At 39.6% G+C, this 20,611-nt stretch overlaps 3 protein-coding genes across 9 annotated transcripts; all 3 read right to left on the bottom strand.

Moving 5' to 3' along the window:
- Nucleotides 1-362: 362 nt before the first annotated feature.
- Nucleotides 363-7,062, bottom strand: LOC128461557 (uncharacterized). 5 transcript variants are annotated; one of them, XM_053446532.1, is made up of 9 exons: nucleotides 6,701-7,062; nucleotides 5,108-5,203; nucleotides 4,738-4,836; nucleotides 4,372-4,470; nucleotides 3,739-3,837; nucleotides 2,858-3,010; nucleotides 2,316-2,441; nucleotides 2,140-2,178; nucleotides 363-1,821 (listed from the first exon to the last, which is right to left on the bottom strand). In XM_053446532.1, the coding sequence occupies exons 1-9, from the start codon at nucleotides 6,942-6,944 to the stop codon at nucleotides 1,142-1,144; spliced, it is 1,635 nt and encodes a 544-aa protein (XP_053302507.1). In that variant the 5' UTR covers nucleotides 6,945-7,062; the 3' UTR covers nucleotides 363-1,141. The 5 variants fall into 5 exon arrangements, with proteins under 5 accessions (XP_053302507.1, XP_053302506.1, XP_053302508.1 ...); XM_053446531.1 differs by having other exon boundaries at nucleotides 3,739-3,840; nucleotides 4,372-4,467; XM_053446533.1 differs by having other exon boundaries at nucleotides 4,372-4,467.
- Nucleotides 7,063-7,178: 116 nt separating this feature from the next.
- Nucleotides 7,179-12,805, bottom strand: LOC128461559 (progranulin). The gene is made up of 6 exons (XM_053446534.1): nucleotides 12,645-12,805; nucleotides 12,150-12,296; nucleotides 9,288-9,590; nucleotides 9,004-9,177; nucleotides 8,245-8,388; nucleotides 7,179-8,046 (listed from the first exon to the last, which is right to left on the bottom strand). The coding sequence occupies exons 2-6, from the start codon at nucleotides 12,294-12,296 to the stop codon at nucleotides 7,918-7,920; spliced, it is 897 nt and encodes a 298-aa protein (XP_053302509.1). The 5' UTR covers nucleotides 12,645-12,805; the 3' UTR covers nucleotides 7,179-7,917.
- A 1,167-nt stretch (nucleotides 12,806-13,972) lies between these two features.
- On the bottom strand, nucleotides 13,973-18,910 carry fam133b (family with sequence similarity 133 member B). Of its 3 annotated transcripts, none has more exons than XM_053446526.1 (11): nucleotides 18,756-18,910; nucleotides 17,838-17,935; nucleotides 17,570-17,648; nucleotides 17,353-17,466; nucleotides 17,229-17,261; nucleotides 16,978-17,049; nucleotides 16,574-16,672; nucleotides 16,359-16,400; nucleotides 16,145-16,237; nucleotides 15,327-15,377; nucleotides 13,973-14,683 (listed from the first exon to the last, which is right to left on the bottom strand). In XM_053446526.1, the coding sequence occupies exons 1-11, from the start codon at nucleotides 18,777-18,779 to the stop codon at nucleotides 14,588-14,590; spliced, it is 801 nt and encodes a 266-aa protein (XP_053302501.1). In that variant the 5' UTR covers nucleotides 18,780-18,910; the 3' UTR covers nucleotides 13,973-14,587. The 3 variants fall into 3 exon arrangements, with proteins under 3 accessions (XP_053302501.1, XP_053302502.1, XP_053302503.1); XM_053446527.1 differs by having other exon boundaries at nucleotides 16,359-16,397; XM_053446528.1 differs by lacking the exon at nucleotides 15,327-15,377.
- Between the last annotated feature and the right edge of the window lie 1,701 nt (nucleotides 18,911-20,611).

Below are 20,611 nucleotides of genomic sequence, written 5' to 3'. Positions count from 1 at the left end.
AACTCATGGATCTGAAATGTTTCCCCAATTGTCCTCAAAGGGATAATTCACCGAATTATGAATATTCACTCATTATCTACTCAGCACACTGTGCCACTGGAGGGGTGGGTTTGAGTGTTTAAGTCCACAAAACCCTTAAGGAGTTTTAGGCGTAAAAATTAATTAAATCAATTTAGTTTGTTTAGCCCATATTCATAAATCAGAGTTTGCCTCATAGGGCCTAACAATCTGCAAAAGTTGTGACATCCTCTGTCTTTATTTCTTAAAAAATTTTTTTAATTTAAATGTAATTACAATTCAATTCTTGATTTCATTTTCACTTTTCAAATATCTTGATATTTGAGGTCTTGTTTTTACAGTTGTAGATTTCATGTTTTCAGACTCTTTTTTTCAGATACATTTATTGGAGACGATAGATGAAAATCTGAAAATCACTCAAATTCCATACATTCATGATAGCTTTTTTGGGTCATTTGTAGGGTTTAGATATCTAGCAATCCCCTGTGCAACAGATACATATTCTGCCTTTAAAATACAACGACAAAGGCTCCAGTTACAAATACTGTGCAGGAACACCATGATCTGATGATAACATAACTTGGAGGCTACAATTTTTTCCAAACTGAATATTTTAACTATTTAACAAACTACAAAAAGATCAAACATTCCTCAAATCTAGACAAGGTTTAAATTAGGTGAAATCAATTTTTGTAGTATCCATCGAAAACTTCCACTTCTAAATTATAATAGGAAACAAACAGAGAAGAACTATGAATATATAAAAACAAACAATAAAACATATTTACACACTGCTGAACACTATAACAGCCATTGAACTACAAAAAGATAAAACATTCCTCGAATCTAGACAAGGTTTGATTGGGTCCTGGTGAAATCCACTTTTTGTAGTATCCTTCGAAATCATTCACTTCCAAACTGCTGAATTATAATAGAAAACACACAAAGAACTGAATATATAAAAACAAACAATAAAAAACATAGTTACAAACTGCCGATCATTGTAAATGAGTCATTAGTACAAGACTAGACTGGCGCCTTATCTGTAGTGGATCAAATTCCAGTAATCACAGCAGGTTTGGATGCATTATGAAATCTGATGGATTTTGCCCATCTGTGGTTTTTAAGATGACGACATAACATTTAGAGCCTTTGGTTTGTGCAATCTCATATGCCGTTCCAGACTGGAATGATTCGAAAACTGTTTTGTGCATATTCCACATTGGTTTTTCTTTGTGTGGCTTTGCAGGTGGCGGACTAAATTTACTTTAGACACTAATCGCTTTCCACAGACTTCACAAATGTGGATCTTGTCGGCTTTGTTTGTTCGCACATGTGTCCTCAGTGTGTTCTTCGTATAGGCTTTACAAGAATGAGGACCTGTGAGATTCCGAACAGCAGATGTCCGCGATGATTTCTTTTTATTTAAAATTGAGAGGGGCCTTTTCACATTCTTCTTTGAACCGAGTGCCTTTAAACGTGAACACACTGTTTGGCTCTTCGACTCTTCAGTATTGCAGCTGCTTCCATCCTTGGCGTCAGCACCACCTACATTGGTGTCCTGACCGTCTTCAGCAGGCTGCCATTCTTTACCGACCCAACTATCAGGCTGAGTGTCCAGAGGTCGAGGATGCCCCTGGCTGCTTTGCACACAGTTGATGTCACTCATATCTTGGATAAAACCGTCCACATAGATGATGCTGACGGGTGAATCTTGGTCATTTTCCACCTTCAGACTTTGTCCTCTCACTTGACTCTCGCTTTTTGGTATCAGCTCAGGATGCTGAAACTCCGCTTGACTTACTGAGGATCAGGGAAAAAATATATTCAGTCATTTATGTCACTAACTTTTAAAACGTCTGTACATACTAGCTACAGCAATGATCAGCAAGGTGAACCTGGAGAGGATGGATATGTTTCTGCGCTCAAAGCAGGATGCAAGCTTGGTATACCTCACACTATAATGACTATGTATAGATCAACATAATTCGTCAGAAACATTTTTGTGGCTCAGTTTTGTTAAATTACCTTCTGCCTACTTGATTCCCAAGGTAGCTGTCTATCATTCATATTCAAAACTGTGTTTGCAACTGAAGGGCATTAGACATATAGTGAACATACCTGCATCTTGGCTCTGCTGCAGTATATATATTGCATCAGCTGTAAAGTAAAAGGAAACAGAATTCATACAATTAAAGAGTGGTAATAAAATATAACATTATTATTAGTGTTGGCTGGAAAGTAGGTATTATTAAGATGGCCTAAATGTCATGTGAATGATGAGAAATTGCACATACCATGCTGTTTTGATAAGTGCGCCTCAAAGTTACTTTTCCGATGAATGATCTTAATGCAACATGGGCAGTGCCAGTGACTTCTTCCTTGGGCTTTCTCAGTGCAAAAACACGGCACCACAAATTTTTCTGAAAAGAGAGAAGCCTGTTAACCCAGAGTATGCACCCTACACTTTTTTTTGCCTTTCAAGAACAATCCCTTGCAATACAAATCAGACAGTATACTTAAAAATGTATCACATGTGGTATTTCTTTATATTGCACATTACGTTGCCCCAAAAAAATTTTTATATATTTTTTTTAAATCAGTGGTTGGTTTCAGGATCAGGGAAGCTATTATTTAAGAGTGATCATTGCTATGGGAATCGAGCAGCAGCATCCCATAGGAAGCAATAACACACCACCCTCATGTTCAAATAGCCTTTAAAAATGGCAACAGTGAAACTGTACATAACAGTGGTTAAAATAAATTATTGTACAGAATTTATATCCATGATTGTGTGCTTCAACGTTCAGTGTTTTGATTTGATGCTCAGAGAACTTACCGGTGTCACCCTCAATAAAATGAACAGCGAATCGGTAATGCCTCTTCATCAAATGTTTCTCAGTGGCCTGGACACTCTTGAGGCAGAGGGGACAATTGTCATTGGCTGCCAGCTTGAAAAAGTTGGCGTGTGAGGTGAAGAGACACTGTGTGTCTGGAAAAAAAAGATTACATGTAGATAGTCAGATCAGTAATCAAGTAGACAGTAGCATGTTTAACAATGAATAGACTGATTTAACACATCACACTGGAGTCACAAACAGTGGTCACTGGTGGTCACAATGTTCAACTTCATTTATGTGTAAGGTCAGATATGCATACGGAAACAGGTGGAGCCTTGTGTCCGTACTCCAGTAGGAACACGTCTTCTGAAGCTTACAGATATGGCCAAAACAAAGCACTACCACGGGAAATTGTCGGGGGGCAGTGTTGCCAAGTGTTCAAGCAAGACGACCACAAGACACGAAGAGGAACAAACAATCCCTTTTTGGGGAGAGTTAGCATGAAACTTCAGACATTCATATGTTACTTCGCTCAGAGCACAGGTACAAACAGTCGCGTTTGCTTCTTTCTTGAGAGATGCATTTTCTAAACCTCCACCACCATCAACACGTTTGTTGTTGTCAGAGACTCTCGAATCTGTGCTGCCCTCTAGTGACTGTATTGCTTAACAACCATGCCAATGTAAAGCTCACCCTAAAGAAAGTGGGCAGTGACGGTCAAATCATTTGGAATAGACATAGCTCTTTTCCTAAGTAAAGGCTGCATAAATTTGCCTTAAGTGGAGGCAACTTCATTATTGTCATTTTATTTCAGATTGCTCTACAAAGGAAGTGAATGCATTGATTTGACTGAAGTACTTATTGTTAAATGCAGTCTTACCGGCAGAATAGCAGGACGTTTTCTCAGTCATTTGTGCATAAGTTGAGTCTGAGGCTACGAGGCTGGCATCAGCAGTAGGAGTACTCTTGTTGGCATGACCTGCTGCGCAGAAAAGAACAGAACATAAAATAACAATATACGATATTATTTCAACTTTCTTTTCACCAAACGGTGCATGATTTAAAATGATTGCCATTATTCCTCTTGAGCAAGTTGGTTGCATCGCAGAAAACAAAAGGAACATCGGCCTTTACTATCATTATGTACAACTCCCTTTTTAACCAGTGAATAACATTTTGATGAGCTTTAGGGCGGCTGTGGCTGAGAGCGGTCGTCCTCCAACCAGGAGGTCGACAGTTCGATCCCGGTCTTCCATAACTCCATGCCGAAGCATCCTTGGACAAGAGGCTGAACCCGGAATTGCTCTTCACAGAAAAAAAGTGCTGCCAATGGATGCACTGTATGAATGGATGTGTGAACGGGTGAATGGCAAAAGTGTACTGTAAAGCGCTTTGAGTGGTCATTAAGACTAGAGAAGAGCTATATGAATACAAACCATTTACAATTGCCTTGCAGAGGAGCTGAATGCATTGATTTTACTGAAGAGAATCGTGTTCAGAAAAGCAGTCTTACCATGAGCGGTGGAAGTTTTTGCGGCCGTTTGTGCAGAACATATATCCGAGGCGACCAGGATGGTAGCAGCGGAAGGAGAACTTTTGTTTACATGACCTGCTGTGGAGAAAAGAACAGATCATAAATTACCAATATACCAAAAATCTCTGCCATTTTCTTATGGCAGACAATTACGTTGTTCAAATAATTGCCATTTTCTCTCTTGAGGAAACCGGTGGTATTGCAGAATACAGAGGAACATCAGCCTTTACTATCATAATGTACAACTCCGTTTTTAACCAATGAATAACATTTTGATGAGCTTTACACAGGCGCTGAATGCATTGATTTTGCTGAAGCGAATCATGTTCAGAAAAGCAGTCTTACCAAGAGCAGTGGACGTTTTTTCAGCCATTTGTGCAGAACTTATATCCGACGCTACCAGGATGGTGGCAACAGAAGGAGTACTTTTGTTTACATGAACCACTGCAGAGAAAAGAACAGATCATTAAATCACGCTACAGAAACAAACACTGCCATTTTCTTGGGGCAGAAAATCCAATAGTTCCAAATTATTGCCATTTTTCCTCTTAAGGAAGCCGGTGGCATTGCAGAAAACCGAGGAACATCAGCCTTTACCATCATTATGTACAACACATTCTTAAACAAACGAATACCATTTTGATGAGCTTTACACAGGAGCAGAATGCATTGATTTTACTGAAGAGAAAAGCCTTAATAAATAAATAATTCTTACCATGAGAAGAGGAAGTTCTTTCAGCCGTTCGTACAGTGCTGGAGTCTGAGGCTACTTGGCTGGCAGCAGCAGGAGTACTTTTGATTGCGTGACCTGCTGCAAGAAAAGAACAGAACATAAGACCACACTTTACTTAAATCCTTGCCACTTTCTCATGACAGAAAATGTCATTGTTCAAAATGCTGGCCATTTTTCCACTCGAGCAAGCCGAAGCACTGACATTGGTGAGCTGCAGTCTTGTCAGCTGGCTACTGACTACAGTTGGCAGCTGCCAGCCCTCCGTTGTGGGGGACATGCCAGTAAGCAGCTGCCAGTTGACTCACTGCTGTGAACATAGCAACCATTGTCCTTTCTAACGTGGAGTAACCATGCATTCAAGATTTGTGTGTTAGTAAAAATGTGTGGTATAACACACTTTTTTTTCAAAGCAGTCTTTTCTACTTGTGACTATAGGGGAAACACACAAGTCAATGATAACTCACACAAAACCAAGAGCCTGAAACTTAAGCAACATAACTCAATACTTCTACTGGGAAATGTCAAAACATCTTCTGTGAAAAGATCTACTGAAAGCTGAGACATCTTACTCGTATCTCCACATGTATCATCTTTTCATTGACACACACCCGTTTTACAGGTCGACAGGGTGAATGCTTACTGGACTAAGCAGCATGAAATCTGTTGGTGATTTGTTAAGTCATGTCTGCTACTGTCTCTCCTGCAAATGTCAAATCCAGCTTCAGCGTTACCACAACACAGATAACAAGCTCACAGTTTCTCTTCAACAGCACATTTTAAAGAATATCGAAATACGAGAAACCATACTTACAGTTTTACACTGAGGCGAAATCTTAGAATAAGGTGAGCTACTTTTATATGCGCTGGTTTCCAGTGTTGAGCTGTTGTTGTGTCTGTTGTTTATGTTGTAGAGGGTATATATATATATATATATAAAACAATCCTAATGGGGGTTTTACTCGTGTGTTTCACTTAAATTGTACGAATTGTTGTTTTCTTTACACTAGAATTGACCCTTTATATTGAAATACTCTATATTTACATCGGGAGCGGGTCCTCTCTACGGACGCCGCCATGTTTTTTTATTTACAGTAGACCAATCCGGACAAACTAAAAACGATCTGAGATTTTAAAGCTGCTATCAAACATTCACCGGACGCTGCAGATCCTTCACATTCTCTACGGGGGGAGGAGGAGGTTCAGGTGGGAGTGCAGATGTCCGAGTCAGACGCATCGCGGTTTCTACGGACTGTATCCGCCTGACCTCCTACTGTAAAGTCCGTCCAAATCTAGGAGCACTGGATGGGCGAACACAGCAGAGACCCCCCGCTGAGTTCACACGTCTCTTAACCAGAGTGTAACTACAGCTGGCATTAGCCTAAACTTCACTTGGGGGAGTTTCAAATGGTTTTCTTCAAAGCTAACAGAATTTCAACTATCGTAGCTAAACAAGCTAGCAAACAGATTAGCCCCACCAAGCTGCCGAAAAATGACATTACACATTGGTTAGCATTGTTTGGAAGTTTACAGGTTAATGTGCTGAACAACATTTAAGTGTAATTGCGATGGACCGACCCTTTGTTTGCGGTAACTTGGACAGGAGCACCACATCCAGCAGGGAGCGGTAGCGGTTGTTTTCGTCCTTCAAGCGGGAGTTCTGCTCCTCGTATCCGGCCAATGTTTTCTCAAAGGCGCCGCAGACGTCGGAGACAGCCGCCTGCAGCCTCTCGGAGACGAACAACTTTAATTCTTCCATTTGACTCATGTTTCCAGCGTTAGCCTTCTTCTTGGACTCCACGTTCACCGGAACGATAAACATGTGGCATCGGAGGAAAGGCGGAAGTGAGGCAGTCGGACTGAAACTCCAATTTCCGTTTGTTGCTTTCAAAGTAAAGGCCCCCCCTGAATCTTTAACTTTGGTTAATGTTGTGTGGGCAGCCAGGCAGGTTTATAAAAGAGCATATGAACAACATTTCACCCACATATTCTTTTATTTGACAATGTAATTATTTGTTACTTAGTAAGGAACGACCACGAAAGTAAGAAAAGCAACCAGGTTTAGATTTGCTTTAATACTTGATTGTTTGATTTGATTTAATAATGCAAATATATTTTAATAAACACAGTTAAAAAAGTACAGGTATGAAAATGTAATGCTGATATCACACTATTTGTAAGAAACAACAAACAAAACCAAATCAGAATAGACAATGAGTAATAGGAACTAGGTTATGTGCAGATTATTGATCCGTTAGATTGTCTATTGAGTGTATTTCTAAACTAATTATAAACATCCTCTTCTCATGGTAACTCTAATTCTGTTCTGTTTCTGTTAAAGGTTCAGTGTGTAAGATTCAGATGAAAGGGATTTATTGGCAGAAATTGAATGTAAAATAATCCTAGTGGTGTTTTCACTTGAGTGTAAAACATCAAAATTGTACGAAATTTTTTCTTTACCCTCCAATAGATCCTTTATATTCAAATGCTTTATATCTACATTGGGAGCGGGTCCTCCCTACGGAGGCCACCATGTTTTTTACAGTCAAAGTAAACACCTTTTGAGTTTGTATGTCAACTGAATGCCACAGGTTCTCTCTCCGATTTGGAAGGGGAGGGTGAGGTGAGGGGTATTCAGCTGCTACATGCAACTTCACCACTAGATTTCACAAAATTCAACACACTGAATCTTTAATTGTCTTTATAGGGACAACAAGCCATCAAAAAATTTATCTGAAATATGCAACAAAATAAACGATGAGAAAGATGCCACGGGGAACTGTAACAGCATGTCCTCAGTCTGTTTTCACATGTTCCTGTGATCCTGAGGGGAACACAGAGTAAAATGCCTTGCATTTCAAGGAGGAGGGATCGCAGGTGGATCCATATGGACAGCAGTGCCGACCATCTAAGCAACACTGGCCCTGAAATCAACACAATGATGTTACAAAACAGACTAGGCAAGTAAATGAATGGATTAAACAGTGATAAACAGGTGCTAGTTTTGACTTTAATTGTGTGACCCAAAATGCTCACTGTCAAATCTGTGTCGCTGTCTCTTTTATTATGTATATATAAACATACATATGTCGCACAGAATCTCATTTAAAATCCATTCATACCAGTGGGTAGGGGCAGCAGGTCCACTGGCCTTTGGATCCATTGCAGCAAGTCGTCCCGCCTGAGCAGTAAAACTTGGAATCGCAGCGAATCACTCCATCCTCACGGGAACCGTCACTGGCCTCTGTTAGAGCTGTCATTGGTGTCTGAAATATAAATACAAACAGATTATTATACTAGTATTATAATACTATTATATAAATATAAAGGAGTTCACAAGTGTGCTGCGCTGGCGACTTGGCCCGCTTGTACCCCACCTTTCAACCAATGTCAGCTGGGATTAGCTCAAACCCCCCCTTCGATCCTCAAAGGGATCAATGGTATGAAATCTATAACAATGATCCTTTTGAGGATCTTCATTATACTCTCGATAATGGATGAAAGAAATTAACAAGCACAAAAAAAAAGTTCATCAGTAACTAGAGTCATGTTTCTGGCCTACCTTTCTGATGTATGAGTATGACTAATATTGACTTTAACTCTTTATTTGTCCTGTTTTTCAGTTTATTCCACTCCTAACACCGCAAATATCTGTTTTTTACGTGATATAACACACAAGGTTTAGACTTAACGAAAATAGAAATCTGTAGATTTTAATTAATGCTTAAATTTGTTATTTTAACCTTCAGAAGATTCAGTGTTTATGCTTGTGTTCAGAACTGAAGCCTTTAAAAGTTTCTCCCAGTCCATGATGAATGAGAAAATCAATCCCAGGATAGGCTGCATACACAGAATGCGATGAATAGTGTGATGAGTCCCACCTCCTGAAAGCTGACCTCGTCGTCTGGAGGTGAAATGAGAGAGGCGGGGACTGACGACAGGGCTTGTCTGGGGGTGAAAGGATAACTCAGGCCCTCCCTCACACAGTGGGTGTAAGTGACGTCACAGTCAAAGCCATATGGGCAACAGTGGTAGCCATCCAGACAGCAGCGGCCCTGTAAGCCACATACAACAATGAATACAGTGTAGAACCATTACTCCATAGAGACGTCTTTTTGGAGAGTTATAAAAAAACAGTGTAGTTTCAGTGTGTAAATCAACTCACAGGAAAGTAAGAGCAACAGAACCAGACACCTGTGGGGTGTCTGCAGCAGGTAGTGCGATCAGGACACGAGTAGTAGCTGTCGCAACGGACGACTGAGCTCTTTGATGCCTCTTGGACGTGGTTGTTTGTGAGCTCCTGCAGGGGAGAAACAGGTAGAACAGGAGGGAACGGTTCCTCTGCAGCCTCCTTCTTCTCCATGGGTATCTTCATCCACGGCTGGCCCTGTTTTTCACACATCTGGTTGGCCATGTTACAATGATAGCCCGATGGACAGCAGTGAGCCTGGTCTGGGCAGCACACGGCCTGGAGACACACATGAGAGAATTAGAAAGGTTATGTTTTTGTTGTGTTATTAAGGAAGCAGGGCGTGTCATGGAAGAACCCCCGTTAAATCTGAGTCCAGATTTAGGAAACCTTCTTTTAAACTTCCTTTAACAATGCAAGATTTTGCATTTATCAACCTTTTCCTTGAATTCACACAGAATGAAAACAAATCTTAGATGTTTCGGGGACTGATATCTTTGAGTCCAAATTGGTGCAGATCCAGTGTTCATTGAACAAAGTTCACTTTTATGAGAACGATGAACTGAGCGCAACTCAATGACAAATAATGAATTTGAACAGTGAAGACGTTCATATTGTAGCGTCCTCGCGTTTAGACGACAGGAAACTTCTCTCTTTATGTGTAACTGACTGTTCACACAGGGAGCCATCCAGGAGGATGTTTTAGATGCTGGCTTGCCTGTCCACGGAGCCACGGGTGGTGACATCAGCAAATGTCCCTACTATGCTGCCAAAATGAGTAGGTTTTTAAACATCTCTTTGTATGCATCATGCTGCTATGAGGAACTGTAGTGAGGTGAAATGAAACTCCCTTCTGTTCATGCTGAAATAAAGTGGATTCACTTGGTCTGACTTTTTCGATCACATCTTTATAAAACACCTCATTAGCTTCACACTACAAACCCTATGGGGGGGATGTTTTTTGAGAGAAGATTCCAGATTCATTCACTAGACTGGCACTCAGTAGAGCTCATCAGAGCCGGATAGGTTCAAGTCTGAAAACATAACCTCCTTAGCAGAGGTTATAAAATCAAGGAAATGTCACCAACAATAATAATTATTAGAAACACAACAGGAAATTAAAAGTAGAATGAAATGTTTCTAGAATATCTACATAATTTTCTGTTGGTCGACTTATCAATTCATTTATTAAAAGCTAATTTCCCCCTGCTACTTAATCTATAGGGTTTTTGTATTGTGTTTTATTTACATTGTATATATTGGTTTATTTTTGGTACATCAAATTGCCCTTGAAGGATAATAAAGATTTTATTTTATGACACACGATAACTTGTTCATCTTCTTAGTGTGCTTCGTTCCCCGTGGCAATCAGCAGGCTGTTTGGCCTAGTTGGTAAAATGCTCGCTCTCCAACAAAGAGATCCCAGGTTCGATCCCCTCTCTTTCCCATCTTCAAACTGGCATTATACTGGACTCTTAAAATTCGCAGGATTTCTCCTATTAATTACTAAATATATTACACTATGCAAATTTAAATTAATTAAATATAAAAACAGGAAAAAAAAGAAAAAGAACGCAACTCCTGCGAACTGCAATGGGCTTCTGCGCATAAGCTGCGCAGTGGGCTTCTGCGCAGGATGTGCGCGCAGTTTTTTTTTTTAATTTTTTTTTTTTAATATTAAATTAAAAAATATATATATTTATATTTAATTTTTCATCATCATCTTCATTTCTCCGCGCTAGTTCAGGGGTAAATGATGCTGGTCTTCACAGGTGACTGACCTACGCAAGCCTGTAGCAGCCACCCCCCCCCACAGGTGTTTATGTGCTTGTGTGTGTGGTTATCTTGGCTCGCTGTCTGGTCGGTAACCAGCCGTCCGGACCGCTCCGTGAATAAGGAGGAGGAGATGTTTCTTTACTTGGAATGCGAGCAACACTCGCATCACCTCTAGGTGGTCCGTCACTTCTCGTTATACACACACTTTTAGCGTCTTTTCCCACAATACTTAGGTGCACTACGTCACACACTACAAACTTTCCTTAAAGGGGCAGGCCATGCCTGCTACACAACAGCTCTCAGTCTCATATACAGATGGCAAGAGAACGCAGAGACGCAGACTCAGCAACTACACCTACATCTGAGGGATTTTACACACTGTCTGATAAAGATTCCGACAGTAAAGGCAAGGGGTAGTGATGGATAAGGTTTTCTTTAATAAGTTAAGTCTTTCATTCTCACTTTCCACCTTAAAACTATGAAATGAACTGAACTATGAACTAGTTCAGAATTTAAATGGTGAACTATGAACGTGAACTATTCATGTTTACTTGTATGAACTGAACTTTGAACTAGTTCATGAGAGGTGGGAACTTGCACAACACTGTGCAGTCCAAACAACAATTTAAAGAGCAACCAGAAGGCTACATATTTTTTTTGCCAAATCAGTCTTGTTTGAAAATGAGCATTTAAAAGGTTGATTGACTTCACAACATACGAGGGAAACATTTTTGAGCAAGCAGAAGTGAATCTCAGCAAAACTTCAAAAAAACATCACTTCTCTACCGCGATATGTGTAGTGAAAGTTGGTCACATGTCTAAACAGTTGTGTTTGAGGAAGTTGGAGTTTTTTTCTATATTTTACACATTTCATTTCGCCACTGAATTATAGTGTTTGTGCAGGCTTTCCTAGATATTGATTCGCTGATATCTAAACACCTTGTAAGTAAGGTTTAGTGAATCTAAATGTGGTTTCATATGAAGACTCTTGGGTCTTCTTGGCGGAGGTATGCACTCCCATTCTACCTGGCAGTTCCTTAGCGTGTGATTAATCAGACTTACATTTGGATAACGACAGCAACCATAGCCATTTGGAGTCTTACAGCAGGTGTTGATATCCAGGCACAATTTCCCGTCAGGACAGGTGAGGCCGGACGCAAAGTCCCACACAAACACCCCCAATAACAGCCACAGCCTGATCCTCAGCATCTGCAGAAGAGAATAGAAGCAGAGGCAAATCTGATACATGCATGGGCAGTGTCAGGTTAGAAATCACCAGCCTAAATGTCCCTTAGGATCAGTAAAGTATCTATCTATCTAGATTCTATTCAGAGGATTCTTTACTGTAAATCCTGACGCATCATTTTCTTCACTTGTACTTTCACTTTGATTTCAGCCTGTAGTAACAAGCTTCCTGTTCTCCAGAGCTGCCTCATTGAACACAGAGAGGCAGCTGGTCTGAGAGTTGAATGAACAAACTACACAGCAGCTATATTCTGGTCCTGGAAAAAAAACATCTCAATGCACATTCACTGATTACTTTTGAAAATCACTTACCTTCAGCCAGTGAATTTATTCGACACCGTCCTGTTCTGTGGTCTAACACTTCCTGGAATACCAGTCTTTATATGGAAGGTTGGTCCCTCCCACTGAATAAATTCTGAGAGCTGAACTCAAACCTATCACGTCGCTCGCTTGGGTCCTGTGACTGTCAGAGATGAGGACAGTCAAGGGTTTCAGGTCACACCTACTGACCACACGAGGATTTGTGTTATTATTTGTTCCGCTGCAAAACACCCACACTCCCACTCACACACTCACTTCAAAGAGGAAACACAACCGCACATTGCCCTTTGCTGTCATTACATTGATCAGTCACAAGACCTGCCTGTAAAACCTCATCCAAACACACTGAGGAGACTTTTTCACGGATTTTTATTTAGACTCAGTTTTCCTGTATTTAACTTTAAATTGACTTAAGAACAGAATTATCTAATATATATCTTTGACATTAAAAACTTCATTTATAGAGAACATTTCAGCACAAAGTACTAGGTGCTGCACAACAGAAATCAAATGGTTATGTTGAGTAAAAAAGTAGATATATGATGATGGTACTAATAACAATGATATCCTGGCACCTTAAGTCAAATCAGAAATGTGCCTTCCAAAGAAAGCATGATTTTAGCTGAGACTCTAAGAAGACACAGGCTCAGACAGCCACATTTCCTCAGGCGATTCACTCCTGAGCCTTGGGCCCTGAAGACGTTCTTTAAGCTCCTCCATTCCCTAAAGCTTTTACAAATGATTGACAGTGGCTCATCTAGCCCAACTAAACTTAGTAATCTATTACTATAAATCTTAGTTTTTTTTCTCCTAATGTTCAAAAGTTTCATCCTGTTTTTTTTGTAACATTGAAATAAAAGTGCGTGTGTTTTGTTATTATCAATCTTGTATAATAATATGAAAAGGGGAATTCTGCATAAAAAGTGCCCTTGCTTTTCAATACTTAGTGTACTTCCATAATTCCCCAGCATTTATGCATGTTGTATCCTGCATTTAATGTAAAGAGAGAACCTTCTCCCTCCATTGAATAGACAATACAAACCTGTAAACTGTAACAAAAGAGGAAATGTACTGAGGCATAGTAAAATACAGATATGTCACTCTAGTGCTCGTTGATATTAAAACAGAACTGGGTCTATGGGCCTCATCAAGTCATCAAGCTACAAAAAAAATAAAATTACTGGTTTGGTCTCGTAATCCCTTTCAAGAGCATATGCTGCAGTTTAAATGTAGATTGTACCGTGTGAGGTTTACTGTGCTACTATACCACTGATCTCAGTTTGAAAGAAGTGCAAAAAAGATGGAGAAGTAACAGCAACAAAGGCTAAAACATCACTTTATTCATTCCCATCGTTTATACATTTACACTTCAGTGTAACAACCCATCTAACGGAACAGTCCTCCCTTGTATAAATATTGTGACTGTGCAGCTCACATTTCTTATCACAGGTCCAACTTCAATATGAGGCTGGCGAGAGACAACAGGTGATCAGTTCTGCATGCATAACACAGGCACAAGCGTATCAAACTCATGTAGCGACACGAAACGTCAGATCTCAGGTGAGAAGCAGAGGGCGTGAACTCCTAAGAGGGGCCGGCACACTGAGGACGAAAGCCAGTGCCAGCCACGCAAATCTCAGAGATGAGGGATTGGAAAGACGGGGGATTCACTTCAGTTCGGTCGTCGACTGTAACTCAAAGGACAACCATCTATGAGAAGCATGGCGATAAAAGTAAACCAAAGATATGAACCGATAGTTGCCACTTTGAAGGACCGCTGGGTCGCCGTCGTTTACCCCCCAGCCTTCCATGTCTGTAGGTCTCCTTGATCTGATGCGATGACCTAGGCAGGAGGGGAGTTCTTGGTGGTCAGGGCATAAATAACACTACTAGTGACCAGCCGGGAGACGGTGAGAATGGTTGAGCCACAGTTCTTAGTCGAGCTCCAGGTCCGACTGAGACGCTGCCTTCTTTTTCTTTTTTCTGCCATGTTTCTTGTGCTTCTTTTTCCTCTTCTTCTTGGATTTGTCCTGAAAACACAAAACAATTAAGCACAAGGCGTTTTCTTTTGCAGACAGCATCCACTTCACAGCTGGATCAACAACACTACTCGGATAAACTGCAGTGAAGTTATGGTAGAGTAGACAGAAACAATCCAGACATGCACTGAACAGAATCTCTCCCTCCAACCCCCCAGTAAAAAACTCTGGATTATGTCCGAATGAGCCAGTGTGAGATCACAGCAGGAGATCCTCCGGAAGATTCATCTTGAGCAAACGGGCATGTTGATGAAGTTTAACACAACTGAGGAAATTATACGCAACGTCCTCCTGCATTACCCGCCATCCCTCGCCTAAACGATCTAGAGATTTGTGTTTTTGCAAATGTGTCTGGGCGGAGAAACTCCTGCTGGGTTGTTCATGTGCGACATTCCAACTCCGGAGGAAGACCGGACCTCGTTGTACGGACATTTTCTGGAGATCATGTCTGAAAACGGCTGCAAAGGCACAATGATTTCTCCTCAAAAGCATTATTTGGACGTATTAAAGCGATTCAATCTTAACAATTGAAATTCTTCCATCACAGCTATTAATCATTGCTACAGACAATCTGTATTTGATCAAGCTTAAATCTTGTTTGTACACTAGAATGGAAATTAAATAAATTGCTCACTGTGATCTTTTCTCTTTCCTCGCTACTTCTCTTTTTCTTCTTGGCTTCAGTCTGTGGTTGGGAAAAGTTGAAATGAGACCATAAAAATCCCAGTTCATGCAACTGTATTTCACAATATTGGTATTTCGACAGATATAATCATCAGCAGAAGTTGTTAGGTTTACAACAGACTTCAACACCTGACCAAACTCAAAATGTAAAATGTTTCTGGACAATATGTTTTCTTCTCAGTTGTTGAGCAAAACTAGGAAGCGTTTCATATTCATGGTAAGTTGCCTCTCTATATCAGCAGCAGTTTCTTTTTCGAGGTGGAAACTTTGACGAGATCGAAGTGATATCCTGCAAATTGATGAAGTGAGTAAGGATGTGGGGAGAAAAACAACTGAAACTTTACTCAGGTGACTGCCTAACTGAGCAGTGCACGAGATGCTAACCACAGACAGTAGTTTCTTGCAACAGAGTAAACCAGTCGGCAGTATAAACAAACGTGATTGGACAATGGGCTTAAATGGTCTTTGATCATATTTGGTTTTAATTTAATACCAAATCAACAAAATATAAAGCATCTCGTAGACTCAAACTTAACTATACAGTGTGTAGTATTCCTTTAAATAAATAATTGAGGAATGAATTCGATTAAATTAGATAAAAGGAAGGAATACTTTCAGTTGTAATAAGGGGAAATTAGATGAAAAACAGGAACATAGAAGAGGAAGGCACAATGATGGATTCTCTATTCCCACATTTGACTGATTTATTAATGGCAAGGGGAACTTCTGGTCTCATACATACATAATAAACTTTATAGGAATACTTACTGCCTCTTCCCCCTCAGACTCCGCAGAGGACTCTGAGGACGAGTCTTTATAACTTCGCTCTAACTTCCTCCTTCGTCTGCGGCTCTTGTCATCCTGATTTTAAATAAGAAGTGCAACGACTTTAAATTCCAAAGCTAAATATATCTGTAAATAAACACATGGACAGCTAAAATATTTCCATCAAAAAGTTAGTTATTATACAAGTCAAAATTACCTTGTCTTTGTCCCCTTCTTCCTTGATTCTTTTCTTTTTCTTCTTGGAAAAAAACAATATTAAGATCATCCTTATTGTATCAGTACCTCTATTGCTCAATGTTTGCTATAATTTTAAAGCACATCAAGTAATTGATCCAAATGAATAAAATGTATTCTTTTACTACCAGAAAGTACAGGATTTCTAAAACAAGGGAAGCTATAAGAAAGAGGAACCTTGATGTCAGCCTCTGATTCTTCCTCTGAGCTGTCCGACGCTTTCCTGGCTGTCAGCTTCTTTCTCTTCCGTTTTTTCTTCACACTCTTCTTTTCATCCTGTAAACAGAAGCAGAAATAAAACCAGTTTAATTTTTACAATTTGAGGTTATGGTGAAGGGGGGGGGGGGGCTAGCGGGAGCGGGAGCATATTTCTTAGAATGGACTGAGTGAACAAGTCAGCAGAGTGACTGTTTTCATACTTTGAGCATCCCAACTGACCCCCTTCAAGGAATTACAGATAGTAAAAGCCCAGATAATGTATTTTACACAATATCGGCCCTTTAAACCATTTTTTCTGATTCACAAAATCCAAAACATTTTATTTTCTCTATCTGAACCCATTAAAATAAATATAGACTTACCTCATCTTCAGATTCGGAGACAGAACTGCTGGAGGAATCAGAACTCGATGAAGAAGAGGAAGATGAAGAATGCTTGACCAAAACACAATGAAAGCAGAGTTCATTAGACTTGAGGTTAAGAGCTTCTTTGAAATTGGATCATTACATTTGCAGGATTCAGCTGCAGACCATTTCAAAGAACAACAATATGTGTGGTGGTTGGTAACATGGCATGAGTTGGCTTTCGTAAAATAGTGGAGGTCTGTCCTCACCCTGTTGGATTTCTTCTTCTCTTTCTTCTTTTTCTAAACACAAATAAACAGTAAGTATGTGAAGACAAGTTTTAAGGAGGGAAATCATTCAAATATCTGGTGACATTTTTTTTATATACCATACCTCTTTTTTCTCTTTCTTCTCCTCCTTTTCCTTGTCCGTCATCTTTTTCTCTTTCTCCTTGTCAATACCAGCCAACAACTTCTCTCGATTTTTTGCGAGTTCTTTTCTCCATTTCTAGATAAATAAAAACATTAACAATTAAAAACTATATATATATTCTTCCACAGTGAACTATAGTTATTATTAATAGTCAAACTGTCAAGTGATAAAAACATACCAGGTTCAATTTATCCTCAAAGTCAGCCAGGGTTCGAGAGCCCTTCTTCTTCTTTTCTAACTGCTCCTTTAACTCTTCCCTAAAAAAATGAATGAGACGCAAGTTTTTCATGCCAACATTTCAGTTGAATTTTTGTGGCGATCCAATCAGACCCAATACAGGGTACAATTTACATGCAAGGATTAATGAAATATGAGAGAAATATCCGTCATATTTTCACTTTCGTCACCAAAGACCAAATGTTTGGCACTGGGAAGGTCTGACTCACCATGTTGGCCGAGGTCTGCTCAGATAGTCCTGGATGCTTGGTCCAGCGTTGGATGCAGGCCCCCTGGCTCGTGAAGCAGCAATGGGGTTAATATAAGCCTGGCACACCAAACAGAGGAAAGCCTGTTACACACTTCCATTGGCGTTAAATGAAATATAATCTACAGTAGGAACAAAGATTAAACAGTATAATTTCACAATACATCCATATTATGAGGCTAAAATGTTATGAACATGTGTTTAAAGTAGGGCAAATAAAATCTGATTAATCCATGCTTTCCAGCAAATATTAAATTGACCTACGAAGATTTCGTTAAATTAATCTATTCACTTTAAATGGAGATAAAAAAAATCCTTCATCTTAACAGTTTGGTGCCTTTATTTAAAACAGTCAATAATGAAAGAAAAACACATGTGCAACGAAAACAAGATGTTAACGTGGCAACTGCCGCATAACCACTGAGCTCATATCACACATTAGATCCCTAGCATTAGCTTCTCTTGTCGTTAGGCTCTTGTGTTAAATCACACTGCGGGGATTGGGTTTGAAGGACAGACTGTAAATAAAGAGGTTTGTATGCGGCTCTGCAAAACAACACTATGCGCAGCATCACCAAGTCAACACACTAAGCTAAAGCTAGCATCTACTGCTAGTGCAGCTCCACTGGTGTTAGGTGCCGCTGATGCTTCACTCCAGCATGCAATGGACAGCTCAAACCTGCATCAACCTGCATCGATCCAAAAACACTTGACTGTATTTCCAAAAAATATTTTTTTTAACGCAATGTTTAAATGTGCACCGACTAGGCCTAACACAAGGCGAACGTACACACTAGCCGCTGCACTAACGCTGCTTGTGATTAGCTTAGCATGCTCACCGAACATGCCAGCTTGTGGGTACTTTAGTGACAGAACTCACCACTCGATTGTCTCTCTTGCCCATTTCGGGTCAGTGCGGAGGAGAAGCGTCCAACAGAGAGACACACATTAGTGTTACCGTGCTAGCATTGACGTAGCCACATCAGGCTCTATGTTTATTTTTTCTTCTTCGGCTGCTCCTGCTTCTTCCACTGCTTCTTCCACTTCTTCTTCTGGGGAGTTCTCCACCGGCTTCTCAGGTATTGCTGTACCGCCACCCTCTGGGCACTGTTGTCATTGAAACAATGTAAGGGAAAAATGTAAATTAATTTGATCTTTAAATATATTATAACACGTTTTATACTATATATAATCATTATGTTTATTAATAGTGTTAACAATAATATTAAAAAATAAATATCAAGCATTTTAAACATATGGACAACTGATAGATTTGAGATTTGATATAGCATAGATTAAAATAATACATATAGATATATTTAATAAAAAGAAAAAAGAAATAATATCATACAGTCCAGATGAGGCGAAAACCTAGTTGGCTTAATTTGAAGCCTCAACCTAAATATTGTTAAAATGCCAAGACATTTGACCTACATATCAATAAGACTACCTATGAGTCAGCAAATTAATGATCATGTAGTGTTGTACTGACATTAAAAAAATGTTATTTTCACATAATAAATGACATGAATGGTCAGAAGATCTGACCATTCATGTCATTTATTATGTGAAAATAACATTTTTTTAATGTCAGTTTTTGTTAAAACCAAAATGGAGAACGAACAGTCTCATCGAGTTTTACCATCCAGAGCACTGGACCACCTCTAGTGGTAGAAACCAAACACTTCCACTCAGTTCCAGAGTGAAATATAAAGTTTTATCTTCCGTCTTTTAATGCGTTTTTCTTGTTGTGCAGCATTTTATAATAGGTGTTGAAAAGTGCTCTATAAATAAAGTTATTATTGCTATCTGTGTGATCTGGAAGAGGTAAAAAATGAATAGCACTTTTTGTTATATTATTGATTATAAAATAACACACAGGCTTCTCGGTAAGCTGCCTGCAGAAGGTCTTGAACTGTTTTCTATTTCTGATAAATGTTGACATCAGTTCTCACCATGGTTCAATTAGCTGACAGAACAGAAAGCGCAGTCATTGTCAAAGTTATGTTTCATATGTTTAATGTCTACAGAGAAAGATTGTGCTCAAATTTAACATGTATGAAGGTGCATCTGTTCTTTTGCGGTGACTGCATGACACTTGGAAAAAGAAATCGCTAAAGTTACAAGTTGCTGCATCTTGTGTACACTCATCCCAAACATAAATGCATTTGAACGATTATCAAGCTTATAAACGAGTCGACAACCTTCGTAAAAAGCTGCTTTTTATTCAACTGGTGCAACACATTAATAAGACACCAATGCCTGCATTCATACATAAGTATAATGCCATGATTGTTGTGTTCCTAGTCTCAATTTAATGTGTTAAAAACAAATGTGACACAGGAACTTGTGTGTTTGTGTGTGAGAAATGTGAGTTTGTGTGGTGGATCAAGACACGTCGGTTTCAAACACAGTGAACGTTCTCAAAGCTCAACAGTGGAGTTTCAGTTGTGTGTTATCAATACGAGACGGAAATGTTATTACAAGCTGATTAACTCACCAGAAATGTTTTACAGTGATTGTATCGAGTGTAATGAGACGAGGGAAACCTGTTTGTGTGGTAAACCTCTACGCCTGGAGTATTTGGAGCTTTCATTGCATTGTACGCACCACTGACACCAGATATGAGTCTTTATCAAATAGAAAAATTCACACAGTGCTTAAGTCAAAGCAGACAGTTATACATGGATCTACATTGTGTTCGCCATCTAACAATTAAAAACGGTTTCTGGCATA

The sequence above is a fragment of the Pleuronectes platessa genome, chromosome 18 (genome assembly GCF_947347685.1).
Source record: "Pleuronectes platessa chromosome 18, fPlePla1.1, whole genome shotgun sequence".
Classification (NCBI taxonomy): domain Eukaryota; kingdom Metazoa; phylum Chordata; class Actinopteri; order Pleuronectiformes; family Pleuronectidae; genus Pleuronectes; species Pleuronectes platessa.
Note: the sequence above shows the minus strand (reverse complement) of the source record. Positions and strands in the feature narration are given on the sequence as shown.